Raw genomic sequence first — 18511 nt, 5'->3', positions numbered from 1 at the left:
GTGGTCCCGACTTCTTTGCTCATGTTCTCCCTCCTTCTGCTCCTCATTGGGACCTTGGGAGCTCAGTCCAGTGCTCCAGTGTGGGTCTCTGTCTCTATCTCCATCCATCACCAGATGAAGGTTCTATGATGATATGCAAGATATTTGTCAGTATTGCTCTAGGATAGGGTCATTTCAGGTTCCCTATCCTCAACTGCCCAAGGAACTAACTGGGAACCTCGGCTTGGGCACCTGGGAGCCCCTCTAGGGTCAGGTCTCTTGCCAACCCAAGGGCAACATTGAATAAATGGGACCTACTAAAACTGAGAAGCTTCTGCAAAGCAAAGGACACTGTCACTAAGACACAAAGGCAACCTACTGACTGGGAGAAGATCTTTACCAACCCCGCAACAGACAAAGGTCTGATCTCCAAAATATATAGAGAACTCAAGAAACTAGACTTTAAAATGCTAATTAACCCAATTAAAAAATGGGGCACTGATCTGAACAGAGAATTCTCAACAGAAGACGTTCAAATGGCCAAAAGACACTTAAGGTCATGCTCAACTTCCTTAGCAATCAGGGAAATGCAAATCAAAACAACTTTGAGATACCATCTTACACCTGTCAGAATGGCTAAAGTCAAAAACACCAACGATAACCTTTGCTGGAGAGGCTGTGGAGGAAGGGGTACCCTCATCCATTGCTGGTGGGAATGCAATCTTGTGCAACCACTATGGAAGTCAGTGTTTCGGTTTCTCAGGAAATTCGGGATCAACCGACCCCTGGACCCAGCAATACCACTCTTGGGAATATACCCAAGAGATGCCCTATCATATGACAAAAGCATTTGTTCAACTATGTTCATAGCAGTATTATTTGTAATAGCCAGAACCTGGAAACAACCTAGATGCCCGTCAATGGAAGAATGGATGAAGAAAGTATGGAATATCTACACATTAGAGTACTACGCTGCGGTAAAAAACAATGACTTCTCGAATTTTGCATGCAAATGGATGGAAATAGAAAACACTGTCCTGAGTGAGGTATCCTAGACCCAAAAAGATGAACATGGGATGTACTCACTCATAATTGGTTTCTAGCCATAAATAAGGGTCACGGAGTCTACAATAGGTGAATCTAAAGTAGCTAAGTAAGAAGGGGAACCCAAGGAAAAACATATAGTTATCCTCTTGGCTAAGGGAAGTAGACAAAATTGCCGGGGAGAAAATTGGGATCTTGGGGGTGGGGTGGGATGGGGGTAAGGGGAGATGGGGAGAGAAAAGTTAGAAGGGAAGGAGGTAGGGCCTTGGGAAAACAGGAGGATTGGGATAAAGGAAGGTTGGACAGGGGAGCATGGAACCAGATTCATATTTTTAACAGTCTCCTTTTGTGCTCCTTCTATGAGGCCAAGCAAGAGTTGCAAGAGGGTCAGCCAGACTGAGTTTGTGGAAAGAGACAACTTCTATCAATGTCCAGAACCTTGACAAGCTATGTTGATGAACATTGGTGGGCGCTGGGATCGCAGTTGTGTTTCTTGCCTCTGAGAGCCCTGAGCAGCTGATTCTTCCTGTGTGGGTTCCTAGAAGTACTGTTGTAAGAGCTGGGAGATACTTAACACTTTGGGGTACCCAGGTAACCTTGGTATAGTGTTGAATTAGGAGCAGCAGGGCTGCGTCTCCAGCACTGGCCACCTGCATGGCTAGCTTATGCCCCAAAATAATTATACGGAAACTGTATTCTTTTAAACACTGCTTGGCCCATTAGTTCCAGCCTCTTATTGGCTAGCTCTTACATATTAATCTAACCCATTTCTAATAATCTGTGTAGCCCACGAAGTGGCTTACCAGGAATGATCTTAACCTGCATCAGCCTGGAGTGGGAGAATCATGGCGACTCCTTGACTCAGCTTCTTTCTCCCAGCATTCTGTTCTGTTTACATTGCCTATCTAAATTCTACCCTATCAGAGGCCAAGCAGTTTCTTTATTACTTAACCAATGAAACAACAGATAGAAAGACGACCCTCTTCCATAATTTCCCCTTTTTCTGTTTAAACAAAAAAGAAAGGCTTTAACTTTAACATAGTAAAATTACATATAGCAAAACAGTTATTAAGCAAGAATCACAGTTACAATATTTATATCTATTTTATCTTTATCATAATAATGGAAAACTATAACTATCCATTCTTCAACTCCATCAAAGACTCCAGAAGGATTATAATATTATCTAAGCAAACAAGAAATAAGTAACTTCTAAAATTCTAGAAATGACAGAGACATCTTGCTGCCTGTATAGTCACCCAAAGTTCTTTTGTACTGTTGAAGCATCCATCTTTGGCCTACAGGCCTATAATTTCCAGCACAGTTCCATGAAGCAGGAAATTCCAAAGATAGTTCAGTCACTATCTGCTGTGTCCTGCAGAATGTCTCGCAGACTCTTTCATGAGTCAGAAACCCCAAAAGACCATCTCACCTTTAGGCAAGTTCAGCAGTCCTCTTTCTGCAGGTTCTCTGTGTCCATTTTATGCAACAGTCCAGGCAAGAGCAGTTTCTTGCCCAAATGGCTATCCAACTCCATAAGGATCCTCTTCGATGCCCATCTTCCTCTTGAAGTAGATTGGTGCTGCCAGGAGCAGACATGTCTCATTGTCATGAAAACCCCTAAGTTATTAAAACATTTAAATGCCATATTCTGCAGTCTTTGAAAGATATGAAGAATGCCTATCTAACTGAAATATATCTCTACACATCTAGAAAATCCAACTAACATGATTACAAGCTTGATTATTGTTGATGATTATCCATTACCAACCTACATTTCCTAATTATACGTTACATTTTAAAAATGAACTACATAATCACAATACCTTAATAAAGATCAGAAATACATATACATATAACAAAATTGACCTTAAAATCCATACCAATGCAAATTATTCATACTTATATCATTTCCCTCTTTAAATGTAAAAGAACATTTATAAACAATATTTTGGGAACATGGGCGCAGTTTTTTCTCTCCAAACTGCTTCCTGCTGAATGGGGGCGCTGTTATTCAGGTCATTTAGGGTGTAACCTGTGTGCCAGGTTTATCTCAGTTGGCAGTTGAGTGAAGTAATTTTTTGAGGGTGTTCACAGGAACTTTTCTGGAGGTCGTGGTCTATCATACCATACCGGGATAGATGCAATCCACAGGGTCTGGTCCTCTGTGAAAATAAAAGAAGACCCTCTCCAAAGCATCATATCCTTAGACCCAAAGTTTGAAATCGTAATACCCTTATATCCATTCTGGTTTAGCTTGGCAGCCCATGTAATGAAATGTCTCTCTGTACTTAGCTCCTTCACAGTCAAAAATTTTAAAGAAAACACAATGTACATAATCCAGACTCTCTGTGAATTTTCCATTTTTACGTGGCTTATTTTTCTTTATTTCTCTTAATCTATAACTATCTCTACTCTGTCTCTTAAAGACTTTACCTTTTTTTTTAAACCATTAACTTTATTCTCTATATTCTTTTTCTTCTCTCTCCCAAGCCTACGTACATTCATCCAACAGTGTGGTCTTTTATGTCTGAATCTGTTTTATTGTGAATCTGTAACATTTTTTTACTATCCAGGAGCATTTCTTAAAATGTTAAGCAGTTCTTAAAAACTTAAGTTGCACCATGTACAGGTAATACGGTCTGTGTCCTGCCCAGTCGAAACCTTAACTGCGCTGTTACTACAGTAATTACGGTAGTTCCTGCAGACCAGCACAATTCAGCCTGGAGCATTTGCTCCTGCCTTAGAACTATTTGGTGCCCCTGAGCTGCGCACAGTTCCAGGCACACAGCAAGTCCCACATTGGAGCCACACTCAGCAGTTTAATTCCGAGACTGAGCGTGCAGCACAGAAACTCTTTTTATCCAAGTTACAACCAAATCTGACACGCAGAGCACTGCGCAGTCTGAAAACACATCTCTGTATGGCGGCAGGAATCCACCATGCTCTTCTGCCTGTCTAAGCCTGATTCTGCCCAGGTGCAGGCGGGGAGCGCTGAGCCATCTGCACAGTCTCAGAGCACTCTCCTTCCGATCCCAAGTGGGAACACAAACAACCAGTCCCATAAAATCCATTGAAATGCTTTAAAGCCGGAGTTCACGCTGGCAGCACAGCCCCAAGAAGCTGCGCTTTAAAATGACACAGCGTTTTTTCTGCTGCTGTTGCTGAATCAGGAAATCTCTCTACAGCACGCCACCAACAAACAGCAAAAATCTGTGTTAAACTCTCTTTCCCTTATTTTTAAGCCTTCTCAGGTTTTTAAGTGTATTTAGTCCATCACGTCGGGTGCCACTCTGTTGTGATAGGAGCAGAGGGCTGGGCTGCATCCCGCCACCCGGCTAGCTTTACCTGAAATATTTCCTAAGTAAACAAGAAATCCAAAGCTCTAGAAATGACAGAGACATCTCGCTGCCTGGGCAGTTACCCAAAGTTGGGCATCCATCTTCAGCCTTCAGGCCCATATATCCAGCAGACATTTCCATGAAGCAGGAAACTTCAAAGACAGTTCAGTCACTATCTGCTGTGTCCTGCGGAATGTCTCGCAGATTCCTTCATGAGTCATGAACCCCAAAAGACCATCTCACCTTGAGGCAGTTGGCACCTGCAGGCAGCTCGGGTCTCACAGGCGTTTCAGGACAAAGGTCTACAGCTCCTAAGGTACCTGGTACCATGTTAAGTTTCTTAGCCGTTACAGGGAGTCATACATAAATTATTATCTAGGCCTGACAATCTTCAGGAGTCAGTGGAGAGCTTTCCACCGGGTGTAGCCTAGGGATTGAGTTCCGGTGGCCAGGTTTGGTAGCAAGGGCCCAAGGGGCCATCTTTCTGGCCCTTATTTTCATTGTGAGAGGACGTCTTGCTGAGTTGCTCACGCTGGTCTTGAATTCTTGGTGTCTCCGTGGTATGACATGGGTTTCCTCTATTGTGGGTGCATTTTTGTCATAGTCAAGGGTCTGTATATTACCATATGAAGATAGTTTTCTATCTTACACTACAGGCACCGGGGAAAGACACAACATATATGTGTTGCTTGTCCTTGTGGTTCTGACAGTCTTGTGAGGGGAACAGATTTAAAACAAACAAAAAACCAAAACCAGAGAGAGGTCTGCCTCTTTGATGTGGTTCAGGCGTCCGATAGCAACGGCAACAGCTTACTGCTTGACTTTTCAATTATCTGCAAAGGCAAAAAGTCCCCCTCGATTTCTAGTTTTTGAGAAAAAGTGATTGACATCAGCACTGTAGGGGACAGATACCAGAGGCTACCACAGACAAACACTGCAGTGGCTGAGATGGTCTTCAGGTGACATGTTTCAATACTCTAAAGATGATAAAAAAGGGCACACAATAAGGTCTTAACAATGAAAAAGCCAGGTCTGAGGAAACACCTGCTGTGTAACCACAAGGACCCTGCGGGTCCCAAGCAGCCCTGTGAAAAGCTGGGTGTGGAAGCAGTGCTGGGCTGGGCCGGGAAGGATCCCGGAGCTCAGGGTTCCACCACTCCAGTGAGCTCCAGGTTCAGTGAGAGGCACTGCTTAAAAAAATGAAAGAAGGAGCTAGAGAGATGGTTCAACAGTTAAAAGCATGTGATACTGGAGTTCGATTCCCTGAACCTATATCAGGTAGCTCACAACCATCTGTAACTCCAGCTCTGGGGAGTGAGGGGAGAAGTTTGGATGCCCCTGGACACCGGCACACTTACACAGATACAAGGTGCTTGCCGTCAAGGCTGATGACCCGAGCTTGATTCCTGGGACGCACTTGGTGAAAGGAGAGAATCAACCCCTGGAGGTTGTCCTCTGACCACATTTCCTTCTGTGGAATGTGCTCTCCTTATGAATAAACAAATGCAGTAGGAGCTGAAGTCTAAAAACAACACGGAACAATGAAAGGGCAAATTATAACAAGTATCAAAAAAGACAGGCAGGCTTGCAGGGGTGGGGTCAATTATGGTAATGAACTAGGAAGGAGTTTTCTAGCCTGGGAAGTGGCTCAGTGGATAAAGAGTTGTTGCAGGCATGAAGATCTGAATTTGGCCCCCAGCACCCATTTCAAAAGCTGGCCTCTGTGGCATTCACTTGCAAACGCAGTGCTGGTGTGGCAGAGATAGGCAGAGCCTGGGAGCCAGCTGGTCTGCTGGAAATGGTGAGCTCCAGGTGCAGCGAGATGGAGAAATTAAGGACATCCGGCATCAACCTCTTGCTTGACATGTGCTCACACTTGTGTACACAACTGAACACACATGTGCGCATGCACACTTCCCTTCCAGAGAGAGTCCTTATTATTTGTATGTGTGTGATCCTTTGGGGATGGAGTGAGCCATCTTATTGTGGGTGCTGGGTCTCCTGGAAGAGTAACAAGTGCTTATAAGTGTGGAACCATCTTTCCAGCCCTAGTGAGATGGGCGTTGTGAGGGGATTTCTGAGGGCTTTTCCATTGTAAATGTCCTCCAACTCCCATCTTGTGTTGGTGTGAGGTGGAGAGAAAAATCAAACCTCCTCAGAAGGGCATGAGGGACGGGGTAGGACTGACCATAGCATGACTCTGACTCATTTTCCCATTGCCTGCCAATGCCTGGTCAATGCTCACCTGGTTTCTGAGCCTGAGAAACAAGAGTTGCAGAAGAGCAAACACTGCCCCATGAAGCAGAATCACAGTGGGGCAAACATCAGCGTGTATCTTCTAGCTTACATATTTTTTGCAGGTTTATGTATTACAGAGCATTATTTCCAGAGCAAAGCAGTTTCCATCTTTATCAGATCAGCTGCGCCTGCTCGCAAGAGGGTCATCTGGTGGGCTGCCATTCCCCCACAGAAGGAAGGGCGGGAGGGCCATTGGACCCTTGCGGTTCCAGTCACCTCCCATTTGCTTACAATTCTGCCCTAAAAGTGCACTGTGACAAACACCATAACCAGAAGCAACATGTGGAGAAAAGGGTTAATTTCATTTTACACTTCCAGGTAACACTCCATCACTGAGGAAAAGTCAGGGCAGGATCTTGGAGCCAGGAATTGAAGCAGAAGCTCAGTCTCCTTTCTGTAGCACCTGGGACCACTAGCAAGCCACTTACAGTGTGTTTGACCTCCCCCTTCAACTGTCAATCAAGAAAAGTCGGGGCTTCTGCTGGTGACGGGAACAGGGCTGTTCCCTTAAGAGAGAAATGGTCCCCCCACCCCCCGCCCGCATGGCTTTTGGCTCGTGTTTCATCACAGCAACAGAAGAGCAACGGAGGATCCCAGGGAAGGAATGTGTGTGATGCAGGTGCGTATTCACACGTGCGTGTAGGTGCATTGGTGTGAACATGTGTGCGGAGGTCAGAGGCTGATAAAATGTGTGTTCCTTGATCACTCTCCATCCTTTATAATAGAACTGAGACGGATTCTGTTAACTGAACTCAGAGCTGTAAGATTCCGCTATTCAGTTTGCCCCTGGGAAACGTAAGCATTTAATTTACTCGCTGAGCTGTTTTTTTTCTTTTTCCACCTCTTTCTTTTATCACTTTTCTTCCAAGTAAGTAAGCATTTTTGACGAGAGAGGAAGGAACAGGTATCAGAAGCTTGTGGGAGGTGTTGGAAGGTTAAGGAACTGGCTGAGGTTGGAGGAGTCTCGTCAGTGAGGAAGTGGTCAGGAATAGCCCCAGAGAAAATCTGGCAGACTCAGGTAAACAGGAAGAGCTCTAGCTAGTGATGCTGAGGATAGGGGCTACACAAGCCTGGGGGGGGTGTTGAAGGGTGTGGAGGCTTAAACATGCTCTGGAATTAATGACTTCTGATGGTCTGTCACCTTGGCAAGTGGGCTTATTGCCTGGTTCTCTGATCTAATCCAATGCTTTCCCCTGTGTGTGTGTGTGTTTGTGTGTTTGTGTGTGTTTGTGTGTTTGTGTGTGTTTGTGTTTATGTGTGTGTGTTTGTGTGTGTGTTTGTGTGTGTGTGTGTTTGTGTGTTTGTGTGTGTGTGTTTGTGTGTGTGTGTTTGTGTGTGTGTGTGTGTGTGTGTGTGCCAGGAGAAGTCTCAGCAGTGTCCTCTATGACTCTCCACCTTATTGGCACACGAACTCTCACCAAAAGCTAGAGCGAGGCTGGAAGCCAAAGCCGTCTTCCTGTTTCTGCCCATGACTGTGCTGGGGTTACTGCCTTGTGTGGGCAGCAAGCACTCTAAGGAGCTGTCTCTCTTCTCAGGACAGCTGGGGAGACGGAGGCTCTTCTGCAGCATGCCTTGCCTCACCCCACGTGACTGAAGTGAGTCCTGACGTCCAAGTCCTTTTCTGCTTCTGGTCTTCCCACTTGTTCCCTCTGCCTGGAATGCCTTTCCCTAGTTTCTGACTGTTTTTCAATGTTTAGAATTTGTCTCTAATGCCTTGTTCTCAGAAAAGGTCCGTTTGTAAATAGCCTCATTCATTCATTCTTCCAGCTTCGGTGGGTCCGTACGTGGGTACAGTGTATTTCTCTCACTTTCGCTCCCCCCCCCCGTTCCATTATCCCCTCCATGTCCCCAGAACCTTTGCTTCTCAACAAATTTGTGTCCTACTTTCTCACCTTTGCTCTCCTGCGGCGCATGGAGTTTAATTCCCGTCGCTTGCACTAGCGTTAGTGAAGGTTATTTACAGGAATGGTGGCCACTAGCCAGCGGCTATGCCCCTGAAGAAGAGCGCTCTCCATCCCCCCAACAGCAGTTAACTGTCAGCAGATCCTCAGGAAGAAGTGGGGTCTGGCGAGCCCCTTCCCTAACCATGGTGGAGTGCTGATGGGCCCAGTCTCCTGCACAGAACTTAGCTGCTGTGAACTCACGAGTGCGGTGTCCACACCATGTCCTGGAGACACTTCGCGGCACTCTTCCCTACCCTCCAGCTCTGAAACTGATTCTCTTCTCTTTGCAGTTTTCAGGTCTTTGGAGGGGTGACTTCGGTGTCCCAGTTAGGGCTGAGTACTCAACAGTCACCATTTTTCGTGCTGTGATCCATTCTGAATCGTTGCATTGGCCATTTCACGCTGCAGAGTGAAGCTTCTCTGACCCAGACTGAGAGCAGCCTAGTTTCTGGCTATAAATGGCTCTCAGAAGGCCGTTTGGCACTACGTCTACTCAACAGAGCAGCAGAAGGAGATTCTCCTTGGGTTTGATCTCTTCATAGCAATGGGCTTTGACCAGGCTTACAGTATAATGCGTGAGTTCTTCCTACGAGGCTGGCACTAGTGGCCACAGAGACTAGGTGGTGCATGCTTTTAATCATGGTGGTGCCTGCCTTTAATCCCAGGCATGGGAGGAGACAGCTATCAGGCTCGGTCTCATTCTAAGACTCCTGGAGGCAGGATTGCCATTTCGGACTGCGGTGGAAGTAAAAGCTGACCGCTTTGCTTTTCGGGTCTTTAGGATGAACCCCACTTTCTCTCTCTGAGTTTTTTTTTTTATTAAATGTGCTTCAAGATCCTTTCCTGCCTCTTCCTTTCCTATTCTGTTCCTTCTTTTCTTCCTCTTTCTCCTGTTCCCATCCACCCTCGCTTCCCCCTCCCAGAATACTTTACTAAGGATATTGCAAAGAAGTAGGGAGTGCTGCCTGCATCTGAGACTCTTTTTATTAAGATGAGGTGTGCCCTGTTGTGGATGACCATCTACATTGCTCACTCTATTGATATGAAGCTTACTTCTAGCTAAAAATATCTCCACAGAAACATCTAGTATTTGACCTAACATCTGGGTAGCACGAGCCAGCCAGTGTGATACATGGAGCTCACTGGCACACATTCACCCTTGTCAAGTTGATCCTCAGATGTATCTCCTTAAGCCATGCTTAATCTCCAAATTAAGGATATTATGTAGTGACATGTTCACCCAGCAGGATACAACCATCCTGCATCAGCTTTACAGAACCTAGAATCACCGGGGAGAAGGGCTTCTGCGCATGCCTGTAGGGGAGGATCTTGACTGACACCGCCATTCTCAGCAGGGCAGCTGGACAATGGAGAAAGGCAGCTAAGCAGCAGCTTGTGCACATCCTGTTTCCTGATTGTGGCAGCAAAAACAAATCCTTTCTTCCCCAAGTTGCTTTTGTCAGAGCGTTTTATCTTAGCTACAGCAAAAGAACCCAAGTTTCTAAGCCCACCAGAAACCGGTGAGCTTCTTTCCTAGAAAAGGATGTGATGTCCTGTGAAGTCTCCCCTTCGCTTCATGTTTCATAGCGTCAACAACACCAAGGGAAGTTAAAAAGACTTAAATACACAGCCAGTCCAACTTTTCAAATAGATTTGATTTTTAAGTACACTCACGTGCACAGATGTGTGGGTTGCTAAGAGGCCAGAAAATGGTGTCAGACTCCCCGGAGCTGGAATTTTAGACAGTTGTGTACATCGAGGTGGGTACTGGGAAACATTGGGTCCTCTGGAAGAACAGCAAGCACTTTAACCAATGGACTGTCTCCCCAGAACTTATTTCCTCGTTAATTTTAGTGAGTCTCTGTTTGTATGTGTGGGTGCTCATATGAACCTCCATGTGGAGGCTGGAGGAAAACCTTAAGGATTGGTCCTTAAGCACCTTCTGTGTTTTCTGCTTGAGACAAGATCTCTTATTGACCTGGAACTTTGCCGCATATATTAGGAACTTCCAGTCATCCACCTGTTCTGCCTTCTATCTTAATATTGCTGAGATTACAGGGATGTCCATTATATGCAACTCCATTCTTCTCTCTTTCCTTTCCCCCTTTCTTTTTCTTTCTACCTTCCTTCCTTTCTCCCTCTCTCTCCCTCCCTCTTCTTTCTTTCTCTTCCCCTTCTTTCTTTTTTCTTTATTCTCTCTCTCTCTCTCTCTTTCTTTCTCTCTCTCCTCTTCCTCCCTCATCTCTCTTTCCCTGGGCTCTGGGGATCCAAACTCAGGTCCTCATTATTGTGAGGCAAGTTTTTACTAAGGGAGTCATCTGGCTCACCTCTTCCTCCTTTTGGGCCCAGGCTAGCCTTAGGCTATGTAGACAAGGATGACTTTGAACTCTGGTCCTCTGCCTTCATCTGTCCTGAACTATGCCATGACACACAGCCTAATCTTTTCCTAGGTCGCCAGCCAGTCAGATTGAACTAGGGCACACCCTAGTGCACTCCTTTAACCATATCTCCTGTGTTCCAAAAGGTCACCTTCAAAGGTTCTTAGGGAGAAGATTCCAAGATGAACTGAAGCGGTGCATGCACCCTATATACCAGAAGAAAAAGTGCAAGCATGACTTAGTAGAGGGGGTTTGGAAGAACAGTCACAGAGAGGTGTAGCAAGATGGGCAGAACTTGGTTTGCATGTGATCAAATGTCACCAGGAAGTTCTGAGCAAGAACAATATGTCCGACTTAGGATTTTTAAGTGCTTTGTATTGGTTTCCCGTGTAGCAAGCAGGGTCCTAAGAGAAGGCTCAAGGGCTGAGAAGGTGGCTCAGTGGGGAAGAATGCTTGCTTACTATGCTAACATGACAGTCCCCATGTAACAGCTGCACGTGCGTGGTGGTGAGTGCCTGTAACCCAGCACTGGGAGGCAGGGGATGGGCAGATCCTGGGAGCTCGCTGGCCAGTCAGCCCAGCAGAAATGACAAGCTTCAGATTCAGCAAGAGACCACATTTCAAGGGAAGAAGTCAACGAGTGATAGAACAGGACACCCAATGTCTCTGTCCTCCTCACACAAGTTTACAAGTGTGTGCACCCCCACACCTGCACATTCATATATCACACACACACGGACACACAAACACACACACTCTTGAAGGTTCCTACAAGACAAGGGGCTGGGCTGAGATCAGAAGGCTGGAGAGAGAGAGAGGATGAATTCTGGGGTCTTCAGAAAGAAAAGACTTGGGGATCTGTGAAAGGGACAGATGCCAGGTTAACTGGAAGTTGGAGAAAATAAGTCTAAAACAGCGTCCCTGTCACAAGGACTTGGAAGGCAGAGACTCCATGTCTTGACTTGATTTTCCTTAGATCACTGTGTGTGATGAATGCATGTTTGTGAATGACTTTAACCAGGGCTCTAGCGCGCGTGTGTGTGTGTGTGTGTGGGGGCAGCTGTGAGAGTTTTCTGGATAAACCGGCTTAGGTCCTGGTGCTGTGTGGAGTCCAAGGGTTCACACGAGGGGGTCAGAGTTTGTCACTGGGAGTATGTAAGTGGGATACCCCGTCTCTGGAGGGTTGTAGATGAATGTTCTGACCCAGAGAATTATTAGAGTTGAGGGAAGCCTCACTTTGGTTTGAATGAGGATCTGTGGGTGTCCTAGTAGACTGGGGGAAGGGGGTTTTCTGCACACTCCCCACTTCCTGTGGCATCTGAGACAGCCTACTTTCTTTTTGTTGTCTGATAATTTCAGACACACACACAGTTTTGATGGAATCCACACCCCATTCTACTCCCACCCCTCCCTTTCTTCCTGAACCCAGCACGCCCCTCCCCCAACTTCAGTTCTGGTTTTCATTCTGTCTTCCTCTGTGTCCTCTTCTCAGCCTCCCTCTTCCTCTCCATCCCTCTCCCCTTTTCTCACTACCCGCTCTCTTCTCGTTTGGAAGAATTCTCTCCTGATGTCACTGCTCTTGCCTGTGATCCTGTGTGTAAAAGGTTTGTGTTCTCAAACCATGGGCTGGGACCCGCAAATGACCCTTTCACAGGGGGCTGCTGGAGTTAATTGGAAAACCAGATATTTACATTATGATCCATAACAGTAGAAAATTACAGTTATGAAGTAGTAATGGAAATATTTTTATGGGGGGGGGGTCACCACTGCATGTATTAAAAGGTCACAGCTTTAGGATGGTTGAGAAGCACAGTGTTAAAGGCAGTTACCATGGTCTTTTTGAACTTGAAGGTGCTGCCCCCTGGTGGGAAGAACAAAAAAGTGCCTGCTCTCTGTTTGGTAACCTGGCAGATTGAGGGTAAGCCTCAATTCTTAGTTGAGCATGAGAAACAATGAACCTGGTCCTGCCGTCCTCTCTCCCATCTTTTCATCTTCTCTTCTCCCTCCCTCCCTCTACTTTTTTCTTCTTAAAAATCAATGACATTTTGTTCTCATTGAAAGATTAGCATACCTGTTTTGGCTTATTATATTTTATTTCATTATGTTTTGTGTTCCCTCCTAGAAACCTGTTCTCTTCTAATGGGAGGCAGGTTTGGATGGAGTGGAGGTGGGAGGAGCTGTGAGGAGCCAAGGGAGGAGAAACTGTAATCAGGATAAACTGTATGAAAAAAGAATCTATATTTAATAAAAGAGGGGAAAAGGGAAAAGAAGGAAAAAGCAGCATACAAAGGAGCAGATTTCTTGAAGGCCGTTTCATGCTAAGTTTTGGCTGATTCCCTGCCCCACCTGGCTCCCTCTTTGCCTGTTTGTGGTCTTTTATTCAGCATAGAAATAAAGCCATGAAATTTCTAAGAAAATGGGTAGAGCTAGAAAAGATACTAAGCGAGGTAACCCGGACTCATAAAGACAAATACGTAATGTTCTCTCTGTGCACCTGTTTTCTGATGGCTGATTTGTGGGCCAAGTTAGACTGCTCCACAAATATACGTATTTACATTCTGGAAAATTACCATGCAAGAGTGGTGTTGGGGGCCTGCAGAGGGCTCAGTGGTTGGAAGCACTGGCTGCTGTTCCAGAGGACCTGGATTCAATTTCCTGCACCCACATGGTGGCTTACAATGGTCTGTACCACAGTTCTATGGGACCCAAGATTCTCACACTGGCATACACGCAGGCAAACCACCAATGCCCATAAAAATAGGATCATTCCAAGAGAGTTAGGGAACAGAAAAGACGTGTGTGTGAATGCTGCGCGTGATATTTGTACACGTGTGTGATGTATGTGATGTGCGTGGGAGTGTTGAGTGTTACGTGTGTGAATGTTGTAGTTTGTGTGCTGTGTAGGATGTGTGGAGTACTTTGGAGAATATGAGACCCCATTTTAAAAACAGCACCGCAGCTGGGAGTAAGAATGCTTGTTGTAAATGCTGCTGTATAAATGTAGGGACCCGAGTTAAACTCTCAGCATTGTTGGGCGTGGTAGCATATGACTTTAATTCCAACACTCAGGAGGCAGAAGCAGGCAGATACTTGAGTTTGAGGCCAGCCTGGGCTACAGGGTGAGTTCCAGGACAGCCAGGACTACACAGAAAAAACTCTGTCTAGAAAATAGAAAGAAAAAGAAAAACAAAATAAAAAAATTCCCAGGATTCACTGGTCTCTAAGCCCAGTGCTGGGAGTGTTGATGGGGAGGCAGGAAGGATTGCTGAGGCTGCCAGTCTGCTGCCCGCCACCCTTGCTGGTGCCAGTCTAGCTCCAGGTTCAGTGAGAAGCCCTGCTTCAAAGGAGCAAGGCAGAGATTGATAGCAATGGACATCCAACAGCCTCCTCTAGTTCCTGCACACAGGTGCGTGTACACCACACGTGCACAGACACGCAACCACAGACAAGACAAAAGCTGTTCGGGATGTCGGCAGACACAGAGACACACGTGTGAGCAGCTAGGCAGTGGCCTATGAGAGAATGATACTTGGAGCTGAGGGTTACGAAGGCCTGGAATAGACTTGTATATTCTCCAGCGAAATCTGTTTATTGTAAAAACAAACTGGACACATGTCCCCTGTTTCTGGTTGGGTCTTGATGTCCCTTAGTCTCTACTGAGGACTGGGTGTGCAAGGTCCTGCCTCCAGAGTGGACTCCAGGTGCTTCTGGGGACAAACTGGGTTCCTACTGCAGGCTCAGTGAGAACACAGCTGGGCTGGAGAGGCCTCAGCGTCCCAGGGCAGAGAAATTCCCTGAGGCTGTGTTGAAGTCACAGACTGAGCATCGATCTAAAGTCCTGGTGTTCAGCTTTGAGTGAATGAGAGGACATGGGGCTGGGACTTACTGGGACAACTCCTTTAGAGACACGTATACGGGCAGGTGAAGGGAGCCCTTGTCCAGGTGTTTCTCACTGGAACATCTGCCTGAGGTATAGTTTAGTGGATCGCCCTTGACGACCTTGCTGTCCATTGATATCCTAGTCTGGGCTAGTAACAGGGCAACTGGGAATTGGTCACGTGGTGAGTTCCAGAAAACATGTAGAAGTTCCTGAGAAGGGTGTTCTGGGGGTCAACATGGGAGACCCTGGAAGAGTGTCTTTGGAGACGGGCCATGGGGAAGTGGTTGGGAGATTATAACACAGAAGAGGGCTTAGTAGTTGTTCATAGGTTCCGCAAAGGGTACCCCTCAAGTGCATACCTATTATGACCCAAATCTGGGGTTTCAGGGTCTTTCTGGGAGGATGTGATGGGGGAGGAGTAGAGTCTGAAAGCATCCTTGTAAGGTGGCCATGTGGTTCTGTTCCTGGTGGAAACAGTTACGTCAGCTTTGAGCAGTAGGGACCACTCTAAGATCTGGGGTCGTGGTGTCCTTGGGGCGTATTGATGGAGATGAACTGTGGGACACTCTGATTACAGGACTGTGAGGGTTCCCCCATGATGGGAAGGGGAGAGTTGGAGGGATGAGTTTTAGATGCCAGGGAATCCTTTACTAAGTAGGTCATTTAAGGGAGATCTTGAACATGGTGGATGGAAATTTAGTATTCCTCTGTGGAGTCGGGAGAGAAGGAAAGGTGTGGTTAGCTGAGAGTCAGGCCCACACCCCTGACACCCTCCCTATCCAGTGCTGACAGACTGGTGCAGCTTTAGTTCCTCAGCAGAGATTTGCTTTGCAGTGAATGGCAAGTGATGCAGAGACCCGGAAGATGGTCAGGGTGCAGAGACCAGACATATCAGAGTCATTGCAGCAGCTGTGGTTGTCTACACAGGACCTATGCAACATCAAGCCATCCACCATTCCAGAATAGATGGAAGAGGGGGCTCCCGCAGCCCCGCCCCTAAGTTGAGGAACCTTAGATAGAACGAGTTTATTTTTCAGCAAAGTGTTCTCTGCTAGGATGTCTACACGACAGTGGACAGTTCCACACTCAGGCAGACTTGGCCAGCATTGACTCAGTGGACTCAATGGACTATGAGAAGATGTCAAGAGGTTGGAAGGAGGATGTGGTGGAGGGCTCTGGGAGCACTGGAGGGGAACTGGGGGAGCAGATGTGAAGACACATTGTACACATGTACAAATAAGGGTGTAGCCATGGACGGTGAGTAGAGGTGGAGTATTCTTGGAAGAATTCTGGGGTGTGGTACGTAGACATCTTGTGAAGACTTTTTGGGGGAATGGTTTGGAGGGGTTGAGGAAGTATATCAAGGGAAATAACCTAAGGCCCCTTAATAGTTCATGGAGATTTCGGGAGATTTTGTGTGTGTGTGTGTGTGTGTGTGTGTGTGTGTGTGCGCGCGCGCACACACACGCATGTGTGTGATTCTGAGGTTATCTTGGCAATGTTTAGGTGTGTCTGTTTGCTTTCTTCCATCTAAGGATGTCAGATGGACAGGCTGCAGCTCCCTGGAATGTAGGTTGACAGGACTAAAAGACGATGTTGTTTTAGGGTTTGTTTTGAGAGAAATATATTTAAGGGACTAGAATTAGGGTCTCTCAGAAGGATGGTCATGGATACTAAAGTAATTTCCTGTCAGGAATGTTTGGAGGAGAAGACACAGGGGGCATGAGGGGTTGGAGATGGGAGGGCAGGGGTTGAGGCTCAGTTGGAGGTTGGACGCCAGTGACGTAATGCATCGTCTGGGTGGGCGGGCGGGCCTTAGAGCTTGGGATAGATCTGGAAGGCAACAGGACTGAGTTTGCTTGGCAAGAAATCTTTACTTACTCAGCCCTTTCCTCCTTGACCCTGTTAATAACATTTTCGGTATACGACCTGAGGTCCCCTTTCCTCGTACTGTTCCCGCAGGACCCAGCAGGACTGGAAAGCATGCAACGAGGCCAGAATGGAGCCTCCGATCCACACTGAGAGGTTCCTGTTGGGCTGTGCCATCACCACCACGTGGTCCTCAGGTGGCAGAGAGCGCAGGAGCTCTGCCCTGAAGCGACCCTCCAGGCCAGTGAAGAGGGAGGAGCCTCCACACAGAAGCACATTCTGGGCCACATGGGACCGAAGCTCCTGAGGCACCTTGATGAGGCTCTGTTCAGCCATGGCTGGGAGGCCCATGGGCGACAGGCCTGGTATCTCCGGGGGATGGAATAGGAGCTCTGGGCACTGGAATAACTCCTTTCCCAGAGTGACCATCCGTCCATCCGGCAGCTTCAGGGTCTGCTTGCACTCCTGATCCAGACGAGCCTGCTCCTTTTGGAAATCTGAGGCCAAATAACAGTACTGGTGTTTGATGTTCTCCACCAAGTCCAGGTCCTCCTGTCGCAATGAGAAGCCAGAACCCAGAAGCATCTCTGCTAGGAAGGCTGTAAGATGGTTGCCGGCCAGGTCCAAGCGTTGGATGGCGTGGGGTAGGTTGTATCCCTGAACGACTGGCACTGTATAGCTGACTCCATGGCCAGTGTCCACAACAAGTCCGTTAACACGCCCGTGGGCATAGACTGACAATACAGATTGAGATGCCACATATATGGCTGGGGAACGCAGAGACTCAAAGGCCACTTCTACTAGTTTCTCACGATTAGTGACGGGGCTGAAAGGTGGATCTGAGAACAGTAGAGGGTGGTCCTCGGTGGCCACTCTGAGATCATGTTCCAGGATGTGTCGCCAGATTAGTTCGGCAGCGTCCCAGTCCACCACAATGCCGTTGCGGATGGGTTTCACCAACCTCAGCTCTGGGCGGGAACGGGCTGCCTCCCCAATAAAAGTTTCCAGCTCTGACCTGCTCTTGGTAGCCTGTTTCTTGGGCTGGCAACCCAGGATGGTGGCCACGGTGTAGGTGGGTTGGGAATGTCCTGCAAAGCCCACCTTACAGGTGCCTGAGCCCATGTCAATGACCACAGCACCTGTCTTTGGTGGGAGTCTGGCACCAACCATGTTGAGGGAATCCTGCTGTAGACTCTTGTTCACCAGGAGTGTGCTGGTGTTCAGGGCAAGAGGCCTAGAAGTCTCTGGAGAGGGCGGGGGCATTGGGTGCCCACTGACATTCATGGCTGTAGGTGGCCTGATGAGGCTGTTTGATGACAAGGTGAACCTCCTCTCTTTGGGGTGCCCATAGAAAAGACTAATCAAGGCCCAGGGTGGCCAGAAGAGAGAAAGAGGATAGGACGGTGGTGGCCTGTGATGTCACTATGCCTGCTTACTTCACAATGCAGGGTTGTAGTGGGTTGAGATGGGTTGGGGGAAGGCATGGGGAACTTCTTGTATGAACTTCACCTGGGAGAAATGTCTGTTTATCAGAGATAGAGCAAGAAGAAGAGATTCTACTCATCTAGTTTGGTCAAACAGTGAGTTTAACTGGGGCTGCTTACAGGAGTGTGGATGTGTGGGCATTGTTTACAGGCACATGGATAGGGGTTATACCTAAAGGGTAAAAATGTCTCCATCTGGCAAATTCTGATGCAGAAGCTTCCTATATTTAAGGATTCCTGCTTGTGTAGATGTTTCTATCTGAAACCCCGAGTGATCAAGATTACTGTCTGACTT

At 47.1% G+C, this 18511-nt stretch overlaps 1 protein-coding gene across 1 annotated transcript; it reads right to left on the bottom strand.

The window, feature by feature from the left end:
* Nucleotides 1-16768: 16768 nt before the first annotated feature.
* Actl9 (actin like 9) lies at nt 16769-18016 on the bottom strand. Its single transcript, XM_041668709.1, has one exon. It carries the CDS (start codon nt 18014-18016, stop codon nt 16769-16771), a length of 1248 nt encoding a protein of 415 aa, XP_041524643.1.
* Between the last annotated feature and the right edge of the window lie 495 nt (nt 18017-18511).

Source organism: Microtus oregoni, unplaced genomic scaffold (genome assembly GCF_018167655.1).
Source record: "Microtus oregoni isolate MIOR12 unplaced genomic scaffold, Mior012 000019F_ref0000042, whole genome shotgun sequence".
Classification (NCBI taxonomy): domain Eukaryota; kingdom Metazoa; phylum Chordata; class Mammalia; order Rodentia; family Cricetidae; genus Microtus; species Microtus oregoni.
Note: the sequence above shows the minus strand (reverse complement) of the source record. Positions and strands in the feature narration are given on the sequence as shown.

Coding starts and splice junctions, on each gene's coding strand:
- Actl9 (XM_041668709.1), bottom strand. CDS start 18,016: ATGAATGTCAGTGGGCACCCAATGCCCCCGCCCTCTCCAGAGACTTCT.